General features: G+C 36.3%; 2 protein-coding genes and 1 pseudogene across 4 annotated transcripts; all 3 read right to left on the reverse strand.

Annotated features, from left to right (window-relative positions):
* Positions 1-4,285: 4,285 nt before the first annotated feature.
* On the reverse strand, positions 4,286-5,036 carry LOC104097173 (dirigent protein 22-like; annotated as a pseudogene).
* A 2,374-nt stretch (positions 5,037-7,410) lies between these two features.
* Positions 7,411-8,130, reverse strand: LOC104097174 (dirigent protein 22-like). Its single transcript, XM_009603700.4, has one exon. It carries the CDS (start codon positions 8,087-8,089, stop codon positions 7,553-7,555), a length of 537 nt encoding a protein of 178 aa, XP_009601995.2. The 5' UTR covers positions 8,090-8,130; the 3' UTR covers positions 7,411-7,552.
* A 3,462-nt stretch (positions 8,131-11,592) lies between these two features.
* Positions 11,593-22,826, reverse strand: LOC104097175 (probable magnesium transporter NIPA6). 3 transcript variants are annotated; one of them, XM_033656399.2, is made up of 10 exons: positions 22,605-22,826; positions 22,118-22,285; positions 18,635-18,691; positions 18,435-18,525; positions 18,184-18,344; positions 17,943-18,070; positions 17,668-17,805; positions 16,761-16,853; positions 16,545-16,662; positions 11,593-12,068 (listed from the first exon to the last, which is right to left on the reverse strand). In XM_033656399.2, the coding sequence occupies exons 2-10, from the start codon at positions 22,239-22,241 to the stop codon at positions 11,947-11,949; spliced, it is 1,032 nt and encodes a 343-aa protein (XP_033512290.1). In that variant the 5' UTR covers positions 22,242-22,285; positions 22,605-22,826; the 3' UTR covers positions 11,593-11,946. The 3 variants fall into 3 exon arrangements, with proteins under 3 accessions (XP_033512290.1, XP_009601997.1, XP_009601996.1); XM_009603702.4 differs by having other exon boundaries at positions 22,464-22,826; XM_009603701.4 differs by having other exon boundaries at positions 22,118-22,354; positions 22,464-22,826.
* Between the last annotated feature and the right edge of the window lie 20 nt (positions 22,827-22,846).

The following is a 22,846-nucleotide window of genomic DNA, read 5'->3' on the forward strand; positions in this document are numbered from 1 at the left end:
TTCCTTGGAAAAGGTAAAGTTGATTCAGGAGCGACTTCGCACGGAACAGTCTAGACAGAAGAGTTACGCATATCAGAAGGCGCGTGATCTATTATTTATGGTGGGCAAAAAGGTTCTCTTGAAAGTTTTGCCGATGAAATGGATCATGAGGTTTAGGAAAAAGGGCAAGCTGAGCCCAAGGTTTATTGGCCAATTTAAGGTGTTGATGCGAGTTGGGGAGGTTGCTTATTAGCTTGCTTTGCCTCCCAGTCTATCGAGAGTTCATCCGGTCTTCCATGTTTCTATGCTCTGGAGGTATCATACCGATAGGTCGCACGTTCTAGATTACAACACAGTTTAGCTAGATGAGAGTTTGGGTTATGAAGAGGAGTCAGTTGCCATTGTTAACAGGCAGGTTCACCAGTTAAGGTCCTAGAAGATTGCTACGGTGAAGGTCCAGTGGGGGGGGGGGGTCAACCAGTTGAGGAAGTGACTTGGGAGGCCGAGGAGGACATGAGGAGTAGATATCCGCATCTTTTCAGCACTCCAGGTATGATTCTAGACCCGTTCAAGGACGAACATTTGTTTAAGAGGTGGAGAATGTAATGAATCGACCGGTTAGTTTACTTTCTAGATTCTCGTTCCCCTAATTAAGACTCCTTATATGTGATTTTACTATTTTATGACCTGCGGGGAGGGTTGGTTTAGGTTTGGAAGGGTTCGGGTTGAAATCGAAATACTTAGTTCCTTAATAGTGGCTTATAATAGTTAAGTTTGACTTGAGTCAAAATTTTGAGTAAACGACCTCGGAACTGGGATTTGATGGTCTTATAGGTTCGTATGATGATTTTGGACTTCGGCGTGTGTTCGGATCGGGTTTCGGATGACCCGGGAGCGTTTCGGCGCTTAATATTGAAAGTTGACGCATTGAAGGTTTTCCAAGTTCTTTAAGTTTGGTTTGGAATAGACTTTGGTGTTATCGAGGTTCGTTTGGGATTCTGATCTTGGGAATAGTTATGTATGATGATTTATTACTTGCACGTAAAATTTGGAATCATTCTTAGTTGATTTGATAGAATCAGACGCGCAGAAGTATTTTTAGAAGTTTTTGAGTTTCATGTCGAATGCATGCATTTTGGCGTCCGATTCGTATTTCTAGATCTTATTTTGGTATTTTGATCAAGCGAGTGGGTCTGTATTATGTTATTATATGTGTGAGTGTAATTGGATGGGATCCCGTGGGCCCCGGATGCAAAACGGATTGGAATCGGACTCGGAATTGGACATGGGGGGACTACTGGTGCTTCAGTTCTAGTGCATTACTGGGTACGCGTTGTTCTCCGTACTCACGTTACACTTCTGCATTGATGTGCAGGTACTGAGACAGGTTCTACCAGTGGTCATGTGGGAGCGTAGCCTATCATCTACGAAGACTTAGCAGTGAATTGCTTGCCTTGCTACGATCCGCAGCACCGGAGTCTCCTTCCACCATATTTACTATTCATGTCTATTACTTTCGGACAGAATTTTTAGTAGTTTTGTATATTCTCTAGATTGCTCATGTACTTGTGACGCTGAGTTTTCGGAATTTGTAGCATTTATTTACTGCTATACTCGTTATTTCTACCACCGCAGAGTATGCACTTATTATGTTAGTATTTTGTTTAAAAAGATTTATCACAGTTGCATGAACTCTAGTTTAAAGTGTTCTCTAAAAAGGAAAGACTTTCGTATTAAATTATTAAAAAGGGGTCAATCAATTGTAGATACACTTGTGGGCTTGCCTAACGGCGGCGTTAGGTGAAGTCTCAACCTATTACGGATTTGGGTCGTGACAGTCTCAGTACCTGCACATTCAGTGCAGAAGTGTAGCGTGAGTACGTAAAATAACGTGTAACCAGTAATTATCCAGTCTAACCTCGAAGAAATAGTGACGAGGGGTCAACTTGACACTTACTAGTGGTCAAACAGTAATAGAAATACATAAAGTAGATATGGAGAATGTACAACATGTAGCAACGAAACAGATAAAAACAATTACAGTAATTCCCCACATGAGTCTATATAAAGTCACTAAACATGTCATAACCGGTCCTGAAGGCGCTAACTCAACTGTTACCAAACCAAATCTAGTCTCAAGTATTAAGCACGAATCTGCCGAGGCGAACGGTCCGGTACCGTTGGAATAGTGGTACTCAGTACTACCGAGGTGAACAGCCTGATCCCATAAGATTAATTTAATACACTGTCGAAATGAACGGCACGATCCCATAAGAGTAATTTAATACACTGCCGAGGCGAATGGACCGATCTCATAAGAGTAGAGAAACTTACCTCGCTCGAGAAAGTACATGTGAGTCGAGAAGACACGGATCCATAGTTCATCAAATATTTCCCATTTTTTTCCAAAGTAAGAGGCTAATTCAGTATCTTTATTCTAATCCTCATTCTCAGTCATAATCAAGAAAATCAATATACATGATAGATACAAATAGCAAAAATAAGGCATGATGTGAATCTAAGTCTACCAGGATATAACATGGATATAGCTACGTACAGACTCTCGTCACCACGTGCGTACGTAGCTCCCCACAACAAGTAGCACACAATAATTAATACACTAAGGGGATAAATTCCTTCTTACAAGGTTAGGCAAGAGACTTACCTCGCTTTCAAGTCCACTAACCGGCTCTTTAACCACACTAGAACTCCTTAAACGAAGCCGAGCAATCCAAAGCTAATCAAAAGGCATATAAACTAATCAATAAGTGCTCAGAAGTTCATAATTTAACCACTAGAGTAATTACCCAACCCGATTTGGAAGGTTCCTAAAATTCACCCTCGGGCCCAGTTGCCCGAATTCCGGAAATTTTCGTAAATAAATATTACCCATAAACTCACGAATACAAATATATCATTTCTACTCAATTCCATAATTATTTTTGTGGCCTAATCCCATTTATATCAAAACCTAGGTTTTCCAACAAAATTCTAAAATTTTCATATTTCACGTGATAAAATCTACCCATAATCTATGTATTTATTTCACATTAGGAAAAAATCACTCACATTATAGTGCTTGATGAAAACCCCCTCCAAGAAGCTCCAAATTCGGCCAACACAATAAGAAATGGAAAAAATAAGCCTAAGTCCCGACTTTAAAAATATTTTCTGCCCAGTGATACCTTCTTCACGATCGCGAGAGGTCACCCGCGATCACAAAGACAAAATTCCCAAGCCCGAAAAATTTTCCTTAGCGAACGCGAGACTAGCCTTGCGAATGTGAAGGCTTAGCTGACTTGCCTATCGCGAACGCGACAGCCTCAATGAGAACGCAAAGGTCATTGAGTTCCCCCCTCACCAGCTAGCCTCACACTTTGTGATCGCGAAGGCTTAATCGCGAACGCGAAGGCCAGTGGCCCAGGGCATCGCCAACGCGGTCACCCACTCACAAACGCGTAGGGAAAAATGCCACCCACCTCCATTCCTTCATCGTGAATGCGACTTCTTCTCCGCGTTCGTGAAGAAGAAAATCAGAACAGCATTTTCTGCAAATTTTGACTTAGCTCCGGGTGGTCCGAAACACACCCGAGTCACCCGGGACCCCGTCCAAATGCACCAAATGGTCTACGGACCTACTCGAATCCTCGAAACACATAAAACAACATCGAGATTAATAATCGCACCCCAAAACCAAAATGATCAACTTATGAACTTCAAACTTTTTAATTAGATCCGAATACGTCGAATCATACTTAGGCAATTCGAAATGAGGCCAAATCTTGAGTACAAATAATAAATCACCATACGGATATATTTTCAGGCTCGAAATCCCAAACGGGCCTCGATTACACCAAAGTCTACTTCAAACCAAATTTAAAGAACTTGAAAACCTTCAATGCGCTAACTTTCAACATTAAGCGTCGAAACGCTCTCGGTTCACCCGAAACCCGATCCGAAGACACACTCAAGTCCAAAGTATCCTACGAATCTATTGGAACCATCAAATCCCGATTCTGAGGTCGTTTACTTAAAATATTGACTCAAGTCAAACTTGGCCATCTTAGGCTACTTTCAAGGAACTAAGTGTTCCGATTTCAACCCATACCAACCATCCCCGCAAGTTATAAAACATTAAAAGTACATACAGAGTATCTTAATTAGGGGAACGGGGATCTAAAAAGAAAAATGACCGGTCGAGTCGTTCCAATTGTAATCAAAAATTTCCTACTACTGTTTTATAGCCGGAATTAGTAGTTGGAGAAGAGCAATTTTCTGGTAGTGTAAGAAATTAAGATGCTATCCATACAATTCAAAACATCTTAAACGTCTTATTTCATTGATCAGCAATACACATCCTTATTTTTATGACAAAATAGAGAAACTATAGAACAATTGAGTAAAATAGAAAATTACAAATGAAAATCAACATGTAAAACTCTAAATCACTGTGAGTAATGTAAGCCTATATGTGAGTAATGTAAGACTATAAAATTATACTCAACAATAGCATCCCCAATGGTTATGTTGAACCAAACGGTCTTTGCAGTGGCAATTCCCTGAGCCAACCGAAAAACTCCAGAATCACCACGATCGGCATTTCACGGTATTGATCAAATACAGGATTCCGTCCAAGTACACTCAATGAGCTACCATTGAACTTACTACTGGTGAACACAAAGTTGAGGTTCATGATAATGGCACCTTCTTTTTGATCATCTGAACCATATATTCCTTGGGTTCGGCCCACTATTGTTGAATTGGGCTATGGCCTAACTGTTAATAGGTAGTCCATTATTGCAACAAACCCAAATAAAGTTGGGGATTTAGAAGTTGTATTGGATTGGGATATTTGAACTGTAGTTGGATTCTTACCTCTGAGTATGTCGTGGAAATAAAAATAAAATTTGGTTAACTTTTGCTTTGCATGGGAAAGTTTTTCGAACCATTTTTCAACAACCTTGGGTCCTAAGTCAACGTCTTGAACCATTAGCATGGCCATAACAATGAAGCAAAACAATAGAACTAGGCTCCTTTTCTCCATCTCTTCTTTTTCTTCGTCTCCCCAACTTCGTTAATTAAAAAGAAATAATGCATTGTAAATACAAATATATTACGAGTATTGTAATATACGTGCCTACTTTTGGCCATAGACTATGTACCTTGTTGGCTTCTCTTTGGTCTTTTATTGGTCACTTTATTGGACATTTTATGTCCATTCAGTAAAGACCTTGCTGGCCAATCATATTCCATACATGACCATCTCATTTTCTTACAAATAGGCTCGCAAATGTCCATATCAAATACACCACAGTTTGAGACAAACGTCTCTTGTCTTTCTTTTCTTTCATTATAGAGTATTTTGTAAGAGATTGAGTGTTGGAAAAGACTTGTGTAAATCCTTTTTTTGGAATGATCTTGTAAGGTTATTCTCTTGCGGGATTTGGGACTAATTAGAGTATCTACTCTTATTTTATAATCTCTTTTGTACTCTTGTTGGTATAGTGAAATTGTTTCTTTTCGCATGTAAACGTAGGTCACATTGACCGAACAACGTTAAATTGGGTCAAACCGACACGGTTTCACCAAAAGGTCTTACACTTGTAAGTTATCCTTACATCTTATATGTAATTTCTCAATCTTTTCAGTTACCATTGTAAAATTTTATTCACAGCCCAATATACTTGCTAAAATTAGATGATGATCATTAAAACATATTAAAAGAGTAGTTATCAACCGATCAACCAACTATCGTATGATCTCATTTTAAACAATAAAAAATAGGTTTGTATGAAGACTAAAGAGATTATTAAATTGTATTTGTATCAATGCATCACATACCGCTTATATATAATCATCGAGTTTCCTGCACTGTTTTTTGTATCTTTAATCCTAGCTTTCACTTCCAGATAATTTCAACTTTTTCCTCACAACTTCTACCTAATTATTATATGTAGAATATTGGACACGTTAAAGGTGTATATTATTGCACTATCGATACACATCCATATTTCTTATGACAACCTCTTCATTATCAAATCTCTAAAATTTTAAAATATTTAATTTTTCAATTTTGTCTTATTTGAAAATCTTTGGATAATTGTGATAAATGATTTTTGTGCCACTTGTTTATTTTAGGTATTAAGTCACATAGTAAACAATAATTTTCATAAAATATTCCCAAAGAAGTCCTCAAAAATCACTATAAGGCTCTGAGGGCTTCGAAGGGTAGGATTTATTTCTTATTTTGTTAGCTAAATGGAATCAACATTCATCATTTTTAAGAATATATATTTTTGCTTTAAATTTCATTTCATAACTTAAACAAATCGTTTAATAATATTTATATAATCCATTAAAATTATGTATTCATGAATATGGGTTTATAGTATGAAAGCTATAGGGTTTTTTTTATACTTGTACATATTTCACTAGTAATAAAAAAATTCTAATTACCAAAAATAATATATTTATATATATAGTAAAAATATTATTTAATTAAGGAGTACATTGTTAATGTATACTTTATTTAAATCTTATTTTGATTGTCTTGGGTGGCGTAACCTGGTTGTAATTGTTGCAACTCATTCCTCATGTGGTAGCCAAGCAAGACAGGACCCTATATACAACTCAGGTATGGTGTCTCTAAACCTTAAATCTAAACCTAATATATGAATAAAATTTCGACGGTTTATTGGAGTATATTAGATCATATCGTTTTAACAAAATTTTAATTGTCACATATTGCTTCTGAATATAATGTTACCTTATAATAAAATTTGTACGAAATTATTGGAAATGAATACAGTCATTAAATAACTTGACTGAACGCATAACCTTTTTTAGTCATAGGTTGTTAATTATTTCTAGATTATATATCCATTTTGATAATAATTATTCAAACACATTGCAAATATATTGGATGAGTAGTTAACAGCGTAACTACCACATGATCTCATTTGATATATACACAATGGAAAAATATATTGTATGAAAACTAAACGAAACTAACTAAATGCATCATTAAAATGTATAATTGTTATCACATACTGCTTAAAATCATCTAATTAGTTGTCAGCATGGTTTTTATAATATACCAGCTTTCACTTCCAGATAATAACAACTTTTTGTTTTCATTACATCTACCACCAAAAAGTCATAGGATAATAGGGAAAATGGCACTGTATAACAGCTTTCAAAATAATAGTCAAAAAAATACATATTTGTTGTATTTTTTATATATAAATTTTTGTATGTTATACACAAAACATATACAAATTTATACACTTTTACGGCTACTGGATATAAATAATTTTGACCGTGAACTAAAAATGATCTTTGCCCTCGCATATATCTCAGTTCGTTGACTATTTATTTAGATTATTTAGTACCTTAAACATATCCAAGAAATTAAGTTGGATATCCATACAATTCAAGACATCTTAAAGGTCTTATTTCATTGATCATCAATACACATCCTTATTCTTAAGACAAAAATAGAGAAACAATAGACCTATTAAATACAATAAAATAGGAAATTACAAAATGAAAGTCAACGCGCAAAACTCCAAAATTAATGTGAATAATGTCGGACTATAACATTATACTCAACAACAGCATCCCCACTGGTTAAATTAAACCAAACGGTCTTTGCAGTGGCAATTCCTTGAGCTAGCCGGAAAACACCAGAACCGCCGACGATCGGCATTTCACGGTACTGATTAAACACAGGATTCCGGCCAAGAACACTAAGTGTACTACCATTGTACTTACCAGTTGTGAAAACAAAGTTGAGGTTCATAAGAAGGGCAGCTTCCTTTTGATCAGCTGACCCATATATTCCTTGGGCTCGTCCCACTATTGTTGAGTTGGGCTCTGGCCCAACTGTTAGTGGGTCGTCCATCATTGCAACACCCCCAAATAAAGTTGGAGATTTAGCAGTTGTATTGGATCGGGCTATTTGAATTGCAGTTGGATTCTTCCCACTAAGTATATCGTGGAAATAGAAATGAAATTTGGTTACCTTTTGCTTTGCATGGGGAAGTTTTTCGAACCATTTTTCAACAGCCTTGGGTTCTAAGTCAACCCCTTTAACCATTGGCATGGCCATAACAATAAAACAAAGCAATAGAACTAAGCTCTTTTTTCCCATCTCTTTCTCTTTGTCTCTCCCACTTAGTTAATTGAGAAGGAATAATGCATTGCAGATACAAGGATATTATGAGTATATATGTGTGTGTGAGTAGGTGTTGGTTGTACTAAGAAATTTTTTATAATTAAAAAAAAAAATGTTCCTTTCATTGGGGGATAGAATACAGTTAGTTGACTTTTGAATTTCTATTTTAATGCATCAATTATTTCAAATCGGAAGGAGATGAAGTAGAAGAAAAGACTAAGAAGAATATAATGCACATGGTATTATTTTAGTACCGCCTGAGACTTGTATTATTTCCTCCGTCTCAATTTATCTTGCGGTTTGTTTGCGAAGAGGGTTCGGATAACCCCCTTCTGTCTCCTAGGTTTGCCCACGCCTAACACAGGGGAAGTAGTTGCTATCGGGTGTGGAGGGAGAGTGTTACTTACGGGTTCAGACGAATCCAATAGCTTTTTGTTTAGACATTGTATTTATATTAGAAAATCTATTAAATATGTATAAATACTTAATTGTGAGCCCAGTAATTAACGAATTATGGCTTCGGTTACAAATTCAGAACCCATAAACTTTAAATCTGGCTCCGCCTCTAGTTGTTACACCTCCTCATATGGTAGACCAGGGGTGACAAACGGGCGAGTCAGACCGGATATTCGCGGGTCAAAAACGGGTAATTCAAAAAACGGATAAATTATCCGACCCGACTCGTATTTGAGACGGATAAAAAACAGGTTATCCGGCGGATAATATGGATATCTATATTATCCATGACTTGTTGAATACGATCACTTATGGGAGAATTACTAGTCTCCCAAACTTGAGAACCCCCAATTTGAGGTTTTATAAATGTAAAAGTTAAACACATTAGTTATCCATATTGGTTATTCATTTGGTTAACCATTTTCTTAGTGGATAATATGATTCTTATCCATATTCAACCCGTTTTTAAAAAGTTTATTATCCAATCCATTTTTTAATGGATAATATGGGTGAATAACTGTTTTCTTTTACTTATTTTACCACCTCTACGGTAGACAAACAGAATATCCCTATACAACTCAGGCATAGTTGTCTCTAAACCCCAAAATATACATTACAACCTGCACGTTGCGGGTGGCTATTCTCACATCTTTTCACGTTCACTATCAACAGTTTGACTTTGAAATATCATACTTGCACGACTGATCATTATACAGCAAATATACCATCTCTAACATTGTTATTTTTAGTCGTATATATGTTTATGTGTTAGTAACTTAGTGTTGAAATGTGTTATCATCTTTAAGCTTTAGAGAGATGACCTTTTTATTTATTTAATTGTCTTCAAAATGCTCTTTCACGTGCGAACTTTTTTATTTTTATGAGTCAAACATATGATTTTTTTTTATAATGGTTAGCGATGAAGCTCAAATCCAGAATCTTTGCCTGCTCTATTATCATGTTGAAATATATAACCAGTTCAACACTCTGCGCAAACATTGCTGCATTGGTTAAGTGCTGATCTTCTCGTTCTTTTGTATTGTGAAGGGTTGGAGAAGGAGAACTATAGCAATCAATGGAGTTTTTTTCTTTTTAAATATTTTATTAGGTAATACGTATGTTGTTATTTTTAAAAAAAATTCAATTTATTACATACGGGTAGGGAACAGGTAAATCGGGGAGGGGAATATATACAAAGTGGGGAATTGAATCTCACCAACAAGGTGAAAGTTCATATAGTCAACCAACTGAGTTACTAAAATGCTCCACATATGTTGTTTTTCAATGTTGAAATCGTTATAAAATAATATGAAGAATACATATACATGTATCCAATACCTGAATTGAAAATTACTACCAAATGCAGGATAAATAAATGCTAAACTTAATACCATGACCTTTTTTTTAATACTACATCATACATTCATACCAAAATGACCCCTGAATGTTTGACCTTGCCAAGTTTTTGACAACGTTATAAGCATGTACTATTGTAAAAATACGAATGATGTTGTTTGCATTATATAACTCTTGCTGCACTTCAGAAAATTCTAGAAGAAATTTGTCATAATTACATCGACTATTAGACATGGAAAAATGAACTGTTGTTTAAGGGGAATTTTAATAGTTCAGTTGCTAGCTATATAAATTTTATCATGTTAGTGAGGGTTTAATTTCCCGCTTGATACCCCCCCCCCCCCCCCTAATTTTTCCTTCCCCTACCCTTATATATAATTAAAAAAACATTTAACAAAATTAAACAAAAACAAAAGTTAGTGTACATTTCCAAGAATTTAAGGTATACCACTACATAATATTTTTTCGTGACAAGGTAAGGGGATTGTCCGTGTATATGCATAACTTTTATACGATATATTTAATTTAAATTGAAAAAAATGACTATGTTAGCATCTGTTGCAAACAAACTACAGCCATCTCCTGATTTTGAAACCCTTTAGTACTATTTCTAGAAGAAAACATGGCTGAATTGGTCACAAGCAGATGTCCAGTTGATTCTCTTTCAATTGCAAAAATTAAACTATGAAAACATGGAAAATAATCAAATGGAATCGAAGGTACCAGGAAAGAGCTAAATGATTAAACTAATATTAAAGCTTTGATTTAGTCAGTTGCTTCAGTTTTGTTATTCTTTTTCTTTATTGTTATCTTATGATGTTATTAGTTGGTGCTTGATTAGGTTTCGACTGGTTTGGTTTATATGTTTGACTAAGGGGGGTTGTTAATGTCTATCTTCAGTTTTAACTACCTGCCCCAAGAATATGCTATGTTGATCATTGAACAACAACAATGAATATACATTAACTTCAAACAAGTTAATATAGATTATATAAATTCTTATTGTTCATATACATCGCCCCTCATCTTGATCCTATAAAGTATCCAACATGACAAATTATGAGTGTTGGAGTTGAAAAGGTGGAGTCATTACGTAAGTACTTAGTTCAGCTTTTTGGCTTAGAGAAAAAATTACTATGGAACTTTTGCCACTCAATTTTATTTTAAGTACCTTTTTTATTTTCTTTTTAAATTTGTTTCTAATGATCAATTGAAAAGTAATAATATATCAAAGATAAAAACCGAATATATTATGAGGTTAAATTACTTAGGTGGGAGTGGGTCCATGGAAAGGAAGTAACAGGAGGAAATGACCATATAGATATTTTCTTTTGTCTTTTTCTCATCAAGCCTGAGATGAATTTAAATAAGGAAACATGGTTAATGAAAATGAACATTTTGTCTTTTTTTTATGGAGCCATAGAATGTTTGCATCAGGCTAGGATGTCTGTATAACACTCTCTTGGGATACGATCATTTCTCGAACCCTGTGTAAACACGAGATACTTGGTGCACCAGGTTGCCGTTTGGTTAGTGAAAATGAAACTTATTGTTGTCATTTTTTCCCGTCAAATCAGAAGACAAATAACTCAATCAACTCCATACTACAAACAGCAAGAACACCATTTATCACCCTTCAGAACAATATATGCTCGATAGGCTATATCTCATTATGAAAAATAAATGAATAATAATATGTTACAACATAAAAGAAGCCATATATACAAACCCCAACTGTGATAAGAGATTTGCAAGAACACCTTGTTCAAATGTAACCCCCCATGTTGGTCAAAAAATCTTCGGAAATCCAAACCTAGTTTCAAATACGAGATGGCCTCGCCCTCTAGCCTTTCCCAGCACATAGGAAGAAATTGCTTCGCAGTTGTAAAGCTCAAGATCAATGAGCTTAAGCAAGAATTGCTCATTTCCGCAATGCACAAATCAAATATCAGCTGTGGATAGAACGTTCGGTTCCGCAATCAACTTCTCGAATCCTTTGCTAAGGCACTATACGAGTCTAAGTATTCTGAATCATGCAACAGAATGTAATGCCCATCCTCCATTGACTTTATACGTTCCCCGTCATACCATGTTATGGTTCCTGTATAAACCAATGGAATATTTACAGTGTGAAAGTAGAAAAATACCAGCACCAGCGGAAACGAGATATTTGTTTTTTGGTAATAAGCTGTAAATATATTACCACAACAAACAAAAAATAATTACACACTAAAGAGCACCTGAGGATTCAGTACCACCTTCCATGAAGGGTGCATGTTTCACCAAGCCTCCAGAATCAGACTCTCTTCTAATTACACAATCTTTGCACTATATACCTACATTTCCTAGCTCGTTTACTGTCTTTCATATGATCTATCATTCCTCTAATTTCTTTCTTCACCTGAGTAACTACTTGTTCTATATTTACAGTTGTTGCCTTGAAAAGTTTCCAATTCCTCGCCTGCCAAGTGTGGTAGATTACTGCTCCCATAACTGCTACTGCAATTTCTTTCTTGAATTGTCTCCAATGCCTGCCATTGATCCACTTTAATCCCTGTGTCACTTGTTTCCTCTGCATTGTAATGCCTGACCAACTTTCCAGTCGATCCTGCAACTTTGATGACCATTCACACTCCGAGAAAAGATGTTTCTGAGTCTCTCCTTTATCATCTTCACATATACCACATATCTTGGAGTTAATAGGAACCTGTAATCGACTAAGTCTTTCTTTTGTGAATAATCTGTCTTGATTAGCCAACCACATTATGAACCTATGTCTTGGAAGCAATAATGAGCTCCATATCAATTCTGCCACTTTCAATCTTTGCATATTTCCCAATAGAGCATTGTAGCTCCTGGTAACTGAATATTTTCCATTGGTTGTTAAACAATAAGAGCCATTTTGGTACCATCCTGCCATGCTACCCTTAAGTGCATGTAATTTCCTCCAATACCAGCTACTATCTTGTGATGGTTCATGAGTCCAGAAATTCTGATTGTCTTTCATATAAATACAATGAACCCATTTAACCCACAGAATATCTTCCCTTCTTGCCAATTGCCAAACAAGCTTGCCTACAGAGGCCACATTCCACTTTGTGCAACTTTTAATGTTTAACCCTCCATATTTCTTTGGAACACATACTCTTTCCCATGATACCAGTGCTATCTTTCTCTTCTCCTCGGTGCTTCCCCACAAATAATCTCTACACCTTCTGTCTACTTCCTTCAAGACACTTTGAGGTAGTATAAACACTGCACCCCAAAAATTGTATATTGAAAATAAGACTGAATTAATTATTTGCAGCCTCCCAGCATAAGACAATGTTTTAGCATAACCACTATTAATTCTGCTTGTTATTTTCTCAACCAATTGATGACACTCCATCTTACTCCATTTCTTAGATGCTAGGGGTAATCCTAAGTATCTTATTGGTAGAGTACCCAAAGAGAACCCTGTGATTTCCAGTAATTCCTTCTTCATCTCTTCATCTATGCCAGCTACAAATAAGTTTGATTTATCAAGGTTTGCCACCAAACCAGTAACCTCACTAAAGTGATTCAATGCTTCCATTACTCTAGTCAATGAACTAATGTTTCCTTTGCAGAAAATTATTAATTCATCAGCAAATATCAAGTGAGTCAGTTTTGTAGCCTTGCACATAGGGTGGAATCTGAAATCAGGAAGACTATTCATCTTTTTCAATATTCTTGAGAGATATTCCATTACTAGTACAAATAGTAGGGGAGAGATGGCATCTCCGTCTTAAACCTCTCCTACCTTCAAAAAACCCATGCCCTTCTCCATTCACCTTTACAGAAAACCTTGTGGTGGTCACACATGTCATCACAAGTTGAGTAAAAGATTCTGGAACTCCATAACTTCTCAGAGCCTCTTCAATAAATTCCCAGCTTACCATGTCATAGGCCTTCCTTAGATCTATCTTCATTAAACATCTACGAGTTGTTTGCCTGTTGTAATGTCTCAGCAAATCATGACAGATCAAAACATTATGTACTAGTGATCTTCCTTCTACAAAGGCTGCCTGATTCTCAGCCACTAGTGGAGCAATAGCTACGCTCAGTCATTTACAAATCATTTTTGAGATGCATTTATATAATACATTACAGCAGGAGATAGGTCTAAACTGACTTGCATACTGAGGCACTTCAACCTTAGGTATTAGTACAATCATTGTGGCATTTATCTGCTTCAGAAGTTGCCCGTTGTTAAACAATTCCAACATTGCCTTTGTGATGTCTGCCCCTATGATTTCCCATGCTGCTTTAAAAAACTCACTTCCATACCCATCAGGACCTGCACTTTTGTTCTTATCTATTGAAAACAAAGCATATTTTACATCCTTAGCTCCATAAGGTTGGACTAACTGCAGTTGTTGTTCTACTGATAGTGTTGAACCATTGATCAAGAAACTTCTGAATGCCCCGACTCTGCCTTGGAGCTTTTTGCCCAGTAGTTTTTGATAGAATTCCACCAATATTCTTGCTATATCTGCAGCTTCAGTGTGAACCACTTCCTGATTATCCTTCAACTGAGTAATGGCCGGTTGTATTCTTCTATGCTTTATTACTGAGTAAAAATATCTTGTGTTATCATCCCCTAACTTTAACCAAGTGGCTTTACTTGTTTGTTGCCTGAACACTTCGGCTCTATAAGAGGTTTCTCTAAATTTCAAAAAGGTCTCCCTCTCTTGTTGCAATATGTTTGAGTCATTAGGATGCTGGTGTAATGCCCTTTGAGCCTGTTCTAACTTCTCTCTGAGCTCTTCCACTTCATCTACTATATTTTTTAGAGTACCTCGATTCAACTCTTTCAGACTTTTTTTTAGGATCTTCAGCTTCTTGACAATCTGATGCATCTCACATCCATCCATTTGCTGATTCCATACTGCATGTACTTTAGTTAAGAACTGAGGATGTTGTGCCCAGGTATTGCAGAACTTGAAGGGTCTTCTCCTTAGCATAGGAGCATTTGTTAGCTTGACACTTATGGGACAATGGTCACTCATTCCTTCCGGCAGAACAAAGGCACTATAAGCAGGCATCTGATCCATCCAGTCCCTATTGACAAACACCCAGTCTATCTTTGAAAAAATTCTTTGATCGCCATGTCTATCATTCCATGTGTAGCTGCTACCTTCTTGTGGTAATTCAATCCATTCACGTGTTCACACAGTCCTGGAAATCCACCATCTCCCCCGTAGTAATAGGATTCCCACCAATTCTATCATCCATTTGCAACACTGAATTGAAGTCTCCAAATATCAACCAAGGTAGTTGACATCCTTGGTGTACAATGTTCATATAACTCCATAACTCCTTCCTCTCCTCTTTATTATTATATGCATACACCACTTTAAGTAAGAATGCTCTATGCCCTGTAGTGTGGATCACTTTACAAGTGATAGCCTGGGCTATCATACTTTGGACAGGTACTTGAAAATATTCAGGTTTCCAAGTGAGCCAAATTCTTCCATTATAATGTTTCTCCAAATTGGTAATATAACCCCAACCACTAAACATATTTTTTGCCACTTGTTCTATTTTATTTGCTTTAATCTTTGTTTCCAACAGCCCTACCAACCCAGTTAGAAATTTGTCTCCCTTTGCTTATTGGGACCATTAAGGCCCCTAACATTCCAACATAGTAGGCTATCCATTCCCAAGACTGGGAATGCTTGTACCTCCTTCGTTCCTCACACCACCCTGCATCATTGACTTGTCTACTTCCAGTTGTTCTAAGGCCTTGAATGTATTTGAGCTGCTCACTTGCTGATCACTTCTTGTTTGTTGTCTACTAGGATGTAAAGGTGTGAGCCATCCTTCTTTGGATTTCCCTTGCTTCCCTTCATCTGTCTTTTTTTGTGCCAATATCATTCTTCTCTGTTTGCTGTTGCTTCCCTCTTTCCTGGCTAGCTAGACTTCTCACATCCTGTACTTGTGGTTTTTGCATGTCCATCTGTGTGGTTTCAGTTCCTTCATCAGCTGGATTTTCTCTCCTGGCTTTCACTGGTGATACATTGGATTTCGTCTTTCGACATTCATCCTCAGCATGCCCATACTTGTTGCAGAATGCACATAGTGTAGGCTTCCAATTCCAGTCATATATTATTTTCTGCTCCACCAATGCTCCTTTTTCATTACGAAACCACACCTTATCTGGTAATGTGGTATCCATTTCAACCTCAATAAGCAGCCTAGCAAAATGTAAACCAGTCTTCTTTTCTGTATTTTTGTCCACCATTAAAGGTTTCCCAATCAAACTCCCTATCTTACTCAAACCCTTAGGACTCCAATATTTAAAGTCTAGTCCTAGCTTCTGGAGTTGCATAACTAGAAACTAAAAATTCATATTGAACTTTCAACTTCCACTACGGTAACATAACATCACATGTAACCCTGCTATGTGTCTTCTCTAAAACATGTTCAAGAGGAGATTTTTAAAAGAGTGCAACAGAAACATCCAATGCCATTTTTGGTGTAGATAATGTACATACATCAAGATAAGAAGCTTAAAGCTTCTATAGGTTGGTAAATGCTTCCAGTAAATCCATACCTGGCACGGTAACTGGTTCCTGTTCTCTAGTAACATGGAGCATGATTGTTCCTGAAAGCACAGTAATAAATCCACATATCTCGGACACTATGTCGCTGACATTTTGCCCTGCCCAGTCCTGCAAACAATATGACAATGCAGATGAATTGATTCATAATGCCCTGTATCATATTAGTAGAGGACCGTAACGAAGAAGAGTTTCAATTGACAAAATACCTTGAACATTATTGCACTTGCTATGATGGTCATGGTGGTGAACATTACATAATATATTGGAGAAACAATTGCGGTGTTGAATGTATCCAGTGCCTAACAAATGATGTATATATATCAGAGATGCTTTTAAACAACCCAAAGATAATCATACCCATAACAATCATACAAGTTGTAAACTCCAAAATAAAATTAGGCATCTCGTGTTAATAGTACGCACTTCAAATTAAACTTCTAGTCGTCCAGCAGCACTTCAAACGTTATTGCTATGTATCTCTGATTCATCTAATTAGGAGAATTAACGACAACAAACTAGAATATTAGCAAAAAACTCATTTTGCTAGATACAAAACAGTACTACTTGTTTTGAGATATCAGTATTATGCTGCTCAATTATCAAGCATTCAAGAAAGACCAACAAGTGACTAAAGGAACTGAACTGTGATAACCTGCTTCTCAACTTCAAATGAGAACGGGCATTGCTGGAGGACCACTCAGGTTGCACATTAAACTATTCACTAGCATCTAATAGGTTCATCAAAATAATTTATTTAGCTTAATTATTAGTTAAACAAAGTCTGCAATTTTGGAAAACATTCTAGCATAGTTGGGTTCAATTCTCACTATCAAGTTTATGCTTTATCTTTATGACGAATGCCAAGACACCCTATGCAATAATTAGCACCAATAAAAGGAGAGCATAAAGCTGGATAACTATGTTAATATCTAAATCTAAATTAATGATACCATATATGCACATAGATGCATGATCTAAACTACTCTCAGATATGAGACAAAGCTTTGCTAGGTTGATGAGACTACATCAATTAAGTATGAATCGATCACAAATTAGTTGGGGTCAGCTTCTTGAATCCCCTGTATCCGTTCCACTCTATAAATAAAGTATTACCTTGTTAAGGTAATTCAGCTGTGTGATGACGCATATCACTGCGACAGTAAGAAAAAACCATGTTTGAGGACAGGCAACTTGACTAATTCCTTCCAAAGTAAGTTTTATTGCAATTCCAATAGCCTTTATGCTGACAATCTGCAAAAGACCATGAAAACACTACAGCAACCAATCTCTGGACAAGCTAGCAAACTGTTGATATGTGCAAAAAGCATCATATCCAGAAACAGTTTGGTGTTTGCAGCAGGAATAGTAGCTTAGAAGAAGACAATTACCGTGAATGAACCCATTAAGGAACAGATTCCCAAATAAACCAATATATTTGTCTGCCCATAGCGAGGCTCAAAATGCAAAATCAAGGCTAGCACCATCGATAATGTTGCAGCTACATAAATCAAAAATGCTGCAGATAAAAGCAGTAAGGAAGAAATTAGTTAAAAGTGCGATGAGGTTTCTCTAACCTATGGCATGATTAACAGAAAAAAAACATGTATGTCAAAGACACAAAATTCGAACCTGGTTGAGTTGCCAAAATCCAGATTTCTTGTAAAGACGATGGCATATGCTCCTGAGGTGCATGGATAACAATAACCACCGAGCCTACAATGCATGAAATGCATCCTAGTACACCTAACTTTTGCAATCGTTCTTTCAACATAAAGTGCGCCAAAATAGCACTGTTCAGATTGACCAAGGTCAGTTTTGCAAACACCACTAATGGTTCATTATTAGAGCTTACAAACAGTTAATAAACTTCAAAATCATACCTGATAATTATACTCAAAACACCAAGAGGGGTCACCAGAACTGCTGGAGCATAAATATAAGCAACAAAATTTGCCACCTCCCCAGTGATCACTGCAAATCCAAATCTAAAATTTTCATCGAAATCCAAAACCACACAATGCCAATTCATTCCTTTTCCCAAAAGGGGTTACGGTATGGAGATATCTCATGCACTACTCACTTGTTATCATGCCTGCCCACCAAAGTGGTTCAAGCAAATAAGTATAGCCTCCAACTCCTGCAGTAAGTATCACAACAACTGTTTAAGAGGGTGAACTGAAGTTGGCACAGTATTTAATAAGGATAAAAAGATCTTGTGTACAGATGGCCACGAAAGCTGTTAACTTGTCTGTTTTGAAACAAAATCGGATTACTGTGAGGCACAGATAAAATTGACTCTACTTAGTTGTGTTTGCTTCTAGGAAGTTATCCTCGTGTTGAACAAGCCAATTTTGATAACCAACGGAAGAAAATACAAGACTGAGCAGATAAAAAATTACAGTTATAGTTGAAGCAACTCAACTAAACAGAGAAATGGCCGCACCAGATTACAGTCAAGTGTGAAGAACAACTACATTTACTTCAAATGAACACAGTAATTAAATTACTTGAAACTCACAAGCCTTTCATTATTACAGAGTTAAACTCCCACTGGAGTGTCCAATTTATATTGTTCTTGTCCAATAAAATATGGGCCTTTAAAGATCATAAGACTAATTGTGAATACATGTTACCGGTAATTTCACAATTTTGACATACAATGATTACTCAGCTAAGATGACTATGGTCAATGGAGCTTTAAATGTTTCGAGTATGAATGAAGGGGCCTAATTTGTTTGTTTTTAAAGGGGCCTAATTTCTCTTCAGGCCTCATATTTGACGTTTGACTGTCCTTACCCAAAACTGATCCAAATGTATATTCCTCTGAACACTAAAATGAGTAAAAGCTTCATTAGCTTAGCTCTAATTGTATGTCAGAAGTTATGATAAGACGCAAAGACATACCAAAGTAAGATTGTCTACAACAATCTAGATGATGCAACAAAATATAACGCTATAACAATTCATACTCGACATTCTCAAAAGAACGACAGCCTCAATAGCTGAAACTCTTGGCCTAAAGCAATTACGTCCTTTTTGCAGAAACAAAATAAACAACCAATTTACGTGAACTTGTGAAATTCAAGTAGAGGATGAAATTAGCATTTCTCATAGTACAGCAGTCAATTTTACATATCCTGCAGCTGTAACTTTCGCATCCATGCAGTTACAGCAATTATATGCTAGTAGAATTTTAGATGCATGACACACAGAGAAATTGAGAGATGGTTAAAAACTATATCAGAAATCCATGTCAGAATTTTAAAGTCTAACCTTTCTGTTCTTTTTTATTAGTTAATTCAATGGCTAATTAAAGTGGACATCCATTGTGATCGTTGCACCAAGAGGTAATTTGACAAAACATACCCTCCTCAATGATGATGATAGCTAAGATGGCGAAAAAAAATACAGTAAGGAAGACACAAAGATTTTACGTATTTTAATCAACTAGACCTCCATCCACAGCCCACAGGTGAAGAGAAGCAATTCACTGTTTCAGAAAGTATGCAGAAGAGAGTGCAAAATCAGATAATACTCTAATATTCTGAAAGTATGCTTATAAAGATGTAACATCACAAATTCATGAACAACAATGAATTTTTTACAAGTGGATCTCCAACACAAATATCTACCACAAATAACTCAGTAACTTTGAGAGATCTACACCGTATGTTATCAAGTTACAAGGAATGAGCGCCATTTGATAGGAGCTTGTAACATTTCTGATTTCCCCACAGGTAGAAAATGGCAGTTCTAAGTATAGTAGGTATAATTTGGACCACCAAATTAATTAACAAATCCCTGCATTTGCTTGAATTTCTAACAATGAATACTTGCTCTAGTTCCTCAACACAAGCCTCTATAGGCTGAGTCATCCAACATAAACACCGATCAAGTTCAGGCAGTGCTTGAACTTAGCATTGGGGTAAGTATTGTTAATATGTCAAAAAAGATTGTTTTTGGTATTGATCTTATGAACAGATACTTTTCTCTAAGCAATAGACTCTTGAATGAAGTGTTATTTCACATCAATGTTTCTTCCTCTCGTGATACATCTGGCCTTTAGTAAAGCACATAACATGTTGACTATCACAATAAATAGTAATCACACCTAACATAGACTATGCTCGTTAAACAAACACTTTAACCACAACTTCTTTAGTTGATTTGGGCATATCCATATATATAGCCCCATAGTGGATAATGTTGTAATGGTGCCTTCCAGCTAACAACACAACCGCCAATACAAAATATATATCCTGTGAGTGGTCTTCTCTATCAAATTCTCCGGCAGAGTCAGAGTCCATGAAACCAACCAAAGTATTACTATTTGTCACCAACGACAAACATTATCTAAACTTCCACACAGGGTTGTGAAAAGCGGTCGCTTCCTCGCTTAATATCTAAGGTTCCATTTCACAGGAATCTAAGGTTCCATTTCACAGCTACACAGCCTATTAATGCGCTTTACCAGGAAAAACTACAACATTACATACTAACATATTGTGAAAGTTCCATATGATCATTGCAATACATAATAAAAACTGTATTGGAATAGTGAACCTGCACCATATATATCTTCCCTCTTCATCTTGCTCGCGTCTAAGCAAATGAGAATCTGAAATGCGCAGACGTAGCCAGAGGAGTATTCACAGGTTTAGTGTCTTCTAGGCCAAACCTCTTCAAAGGCTTTGCCAGTTAATTTTTGTGTCTCCACATAATAGCTTCCTAACTCATCAATATCTCTTGATCACCATGGAAAAATTTTCTTAACTACTCCCAAAGTCGTTCATTTCAAATTCATTGTTCAACTGTAACTTCAATGTGAACATCTATCAAATCCTTGGCAGATCTTAAGATGCCATAATTTTTAAATTGGCAATCCAATCAATTTTTCAACATAAATCTTCCATCAAATTGACTACTAAAACTGAACTGAGAACCTCGTCCACATACCAGATTGTTAAAGATCGGAGTTTCAACAAATTCCAAAATTGCTTAACAAGCCCTTAACGAAAAGAATTAAGATAATAAAGAGAATATAGTACAGAAAGAAACACAATACTAAATGTGATTCACTCATAATACCAATATCCACGGGTAAAGAGGAGCAGCCCACTATTTCAAAGTTGGTAAGAAAAGATATCTTCTTTTAGTTCAGGTGGCAAAGGTTGAGGGACTTGTGACTAGGTCGCAGGTTCTAGCAATGCGCAATGCGAACTAAGCCTAATATTCAAGTGGAAAATCTCAGAATTCCGAAGGCTACAGTTGGTCCTAAGGATTGGTCCCAAACCGATTTCTTAGCCATCAATGAAAAAAGAGTATAAAAGATATTAGAGATAACCCCTTAATACTCTTGGAAATAGCACAAGCAAAATAACCTCATGTGGTTCCTTCTTAGCTTAATTCTTATCTCTTAGCTCAATCCTTGTGCAAATCACATCACTTCTATTTAACAATTTCTTAAAGAAAAGGAAAAGTAAAATATAGTGATTTTGTAATATGCTGACTATAATTCAGGCCAAGTAATTTGCAATTTAACTGAGAGAAAGAATTTCGAAACCTGCTCGAGTTCCAGCTGCTGCAGCACGCTTAAGACCTTTCTTCTTCAATATAAAACTTGTTCCAATAAACAAACTTGATGATATTGCCAGAATTAACCCTCTGCTATTGTCCGAAATCGTCATCCTCCTCTCTCCCTCTTCTTCTAAGTTCTATCCTTTACTTTCTTCTTCAGCATATACAACAAGGTCAAATGCGTATCAAATATACAATCCCAAAAGAGTATCACGATTAAGACCTGTTAAAATAGAAAAAGCATATTCCAGCAATACAAAAAATTCAAAATCTAATATGACGACAAATATAATTTCCCGCCAAATAGACACGAACAAAAGCTCAATTCTCACCTTAGAAAAGACAAAACTGGAAAAATCACATTGGACCAGCTAACAACTCAAGCTAGTAATTGAAGATTTAAGAGTCAATGGATTCTGAGTTGCTACAATCAATTACTATATATAATATCTTTTAAAATCTATTTTACATACATATATACATAGATCGGCCGGAGAAATGTAGGGGTTTAGGAGAGGGAGATCTGAAAATTGATAAGACTTAGGAAATGTTCATTGCTCCCTCTCCCCTAATGGCATAAGTCCGTTGGTTGTCGTATTCTTGTCGGAAGCTTCGTTAAGGGTTTACTGTGTTGACAATTGGCGACTAATTATTACACGTGAAAATGAAAGTGAAAATGAAAATGAAAATTTGAGAGTGCTGAGATCATGGTTAA

This window comes from Nicotiana tomentosiformis, chromosome 10 (assembly GCF_000390325.3).
Source record: "Nicotiana tomentosiformis chromosome 10, ASM39032v3, whole genome shotgun sequence".
NCBI lineage: Eukaryota > Viridiplantae > Streptophyta > Magnoliopsida > Solanales > Solanaceae > Nicotiana > Nicotiana tomentosiformis.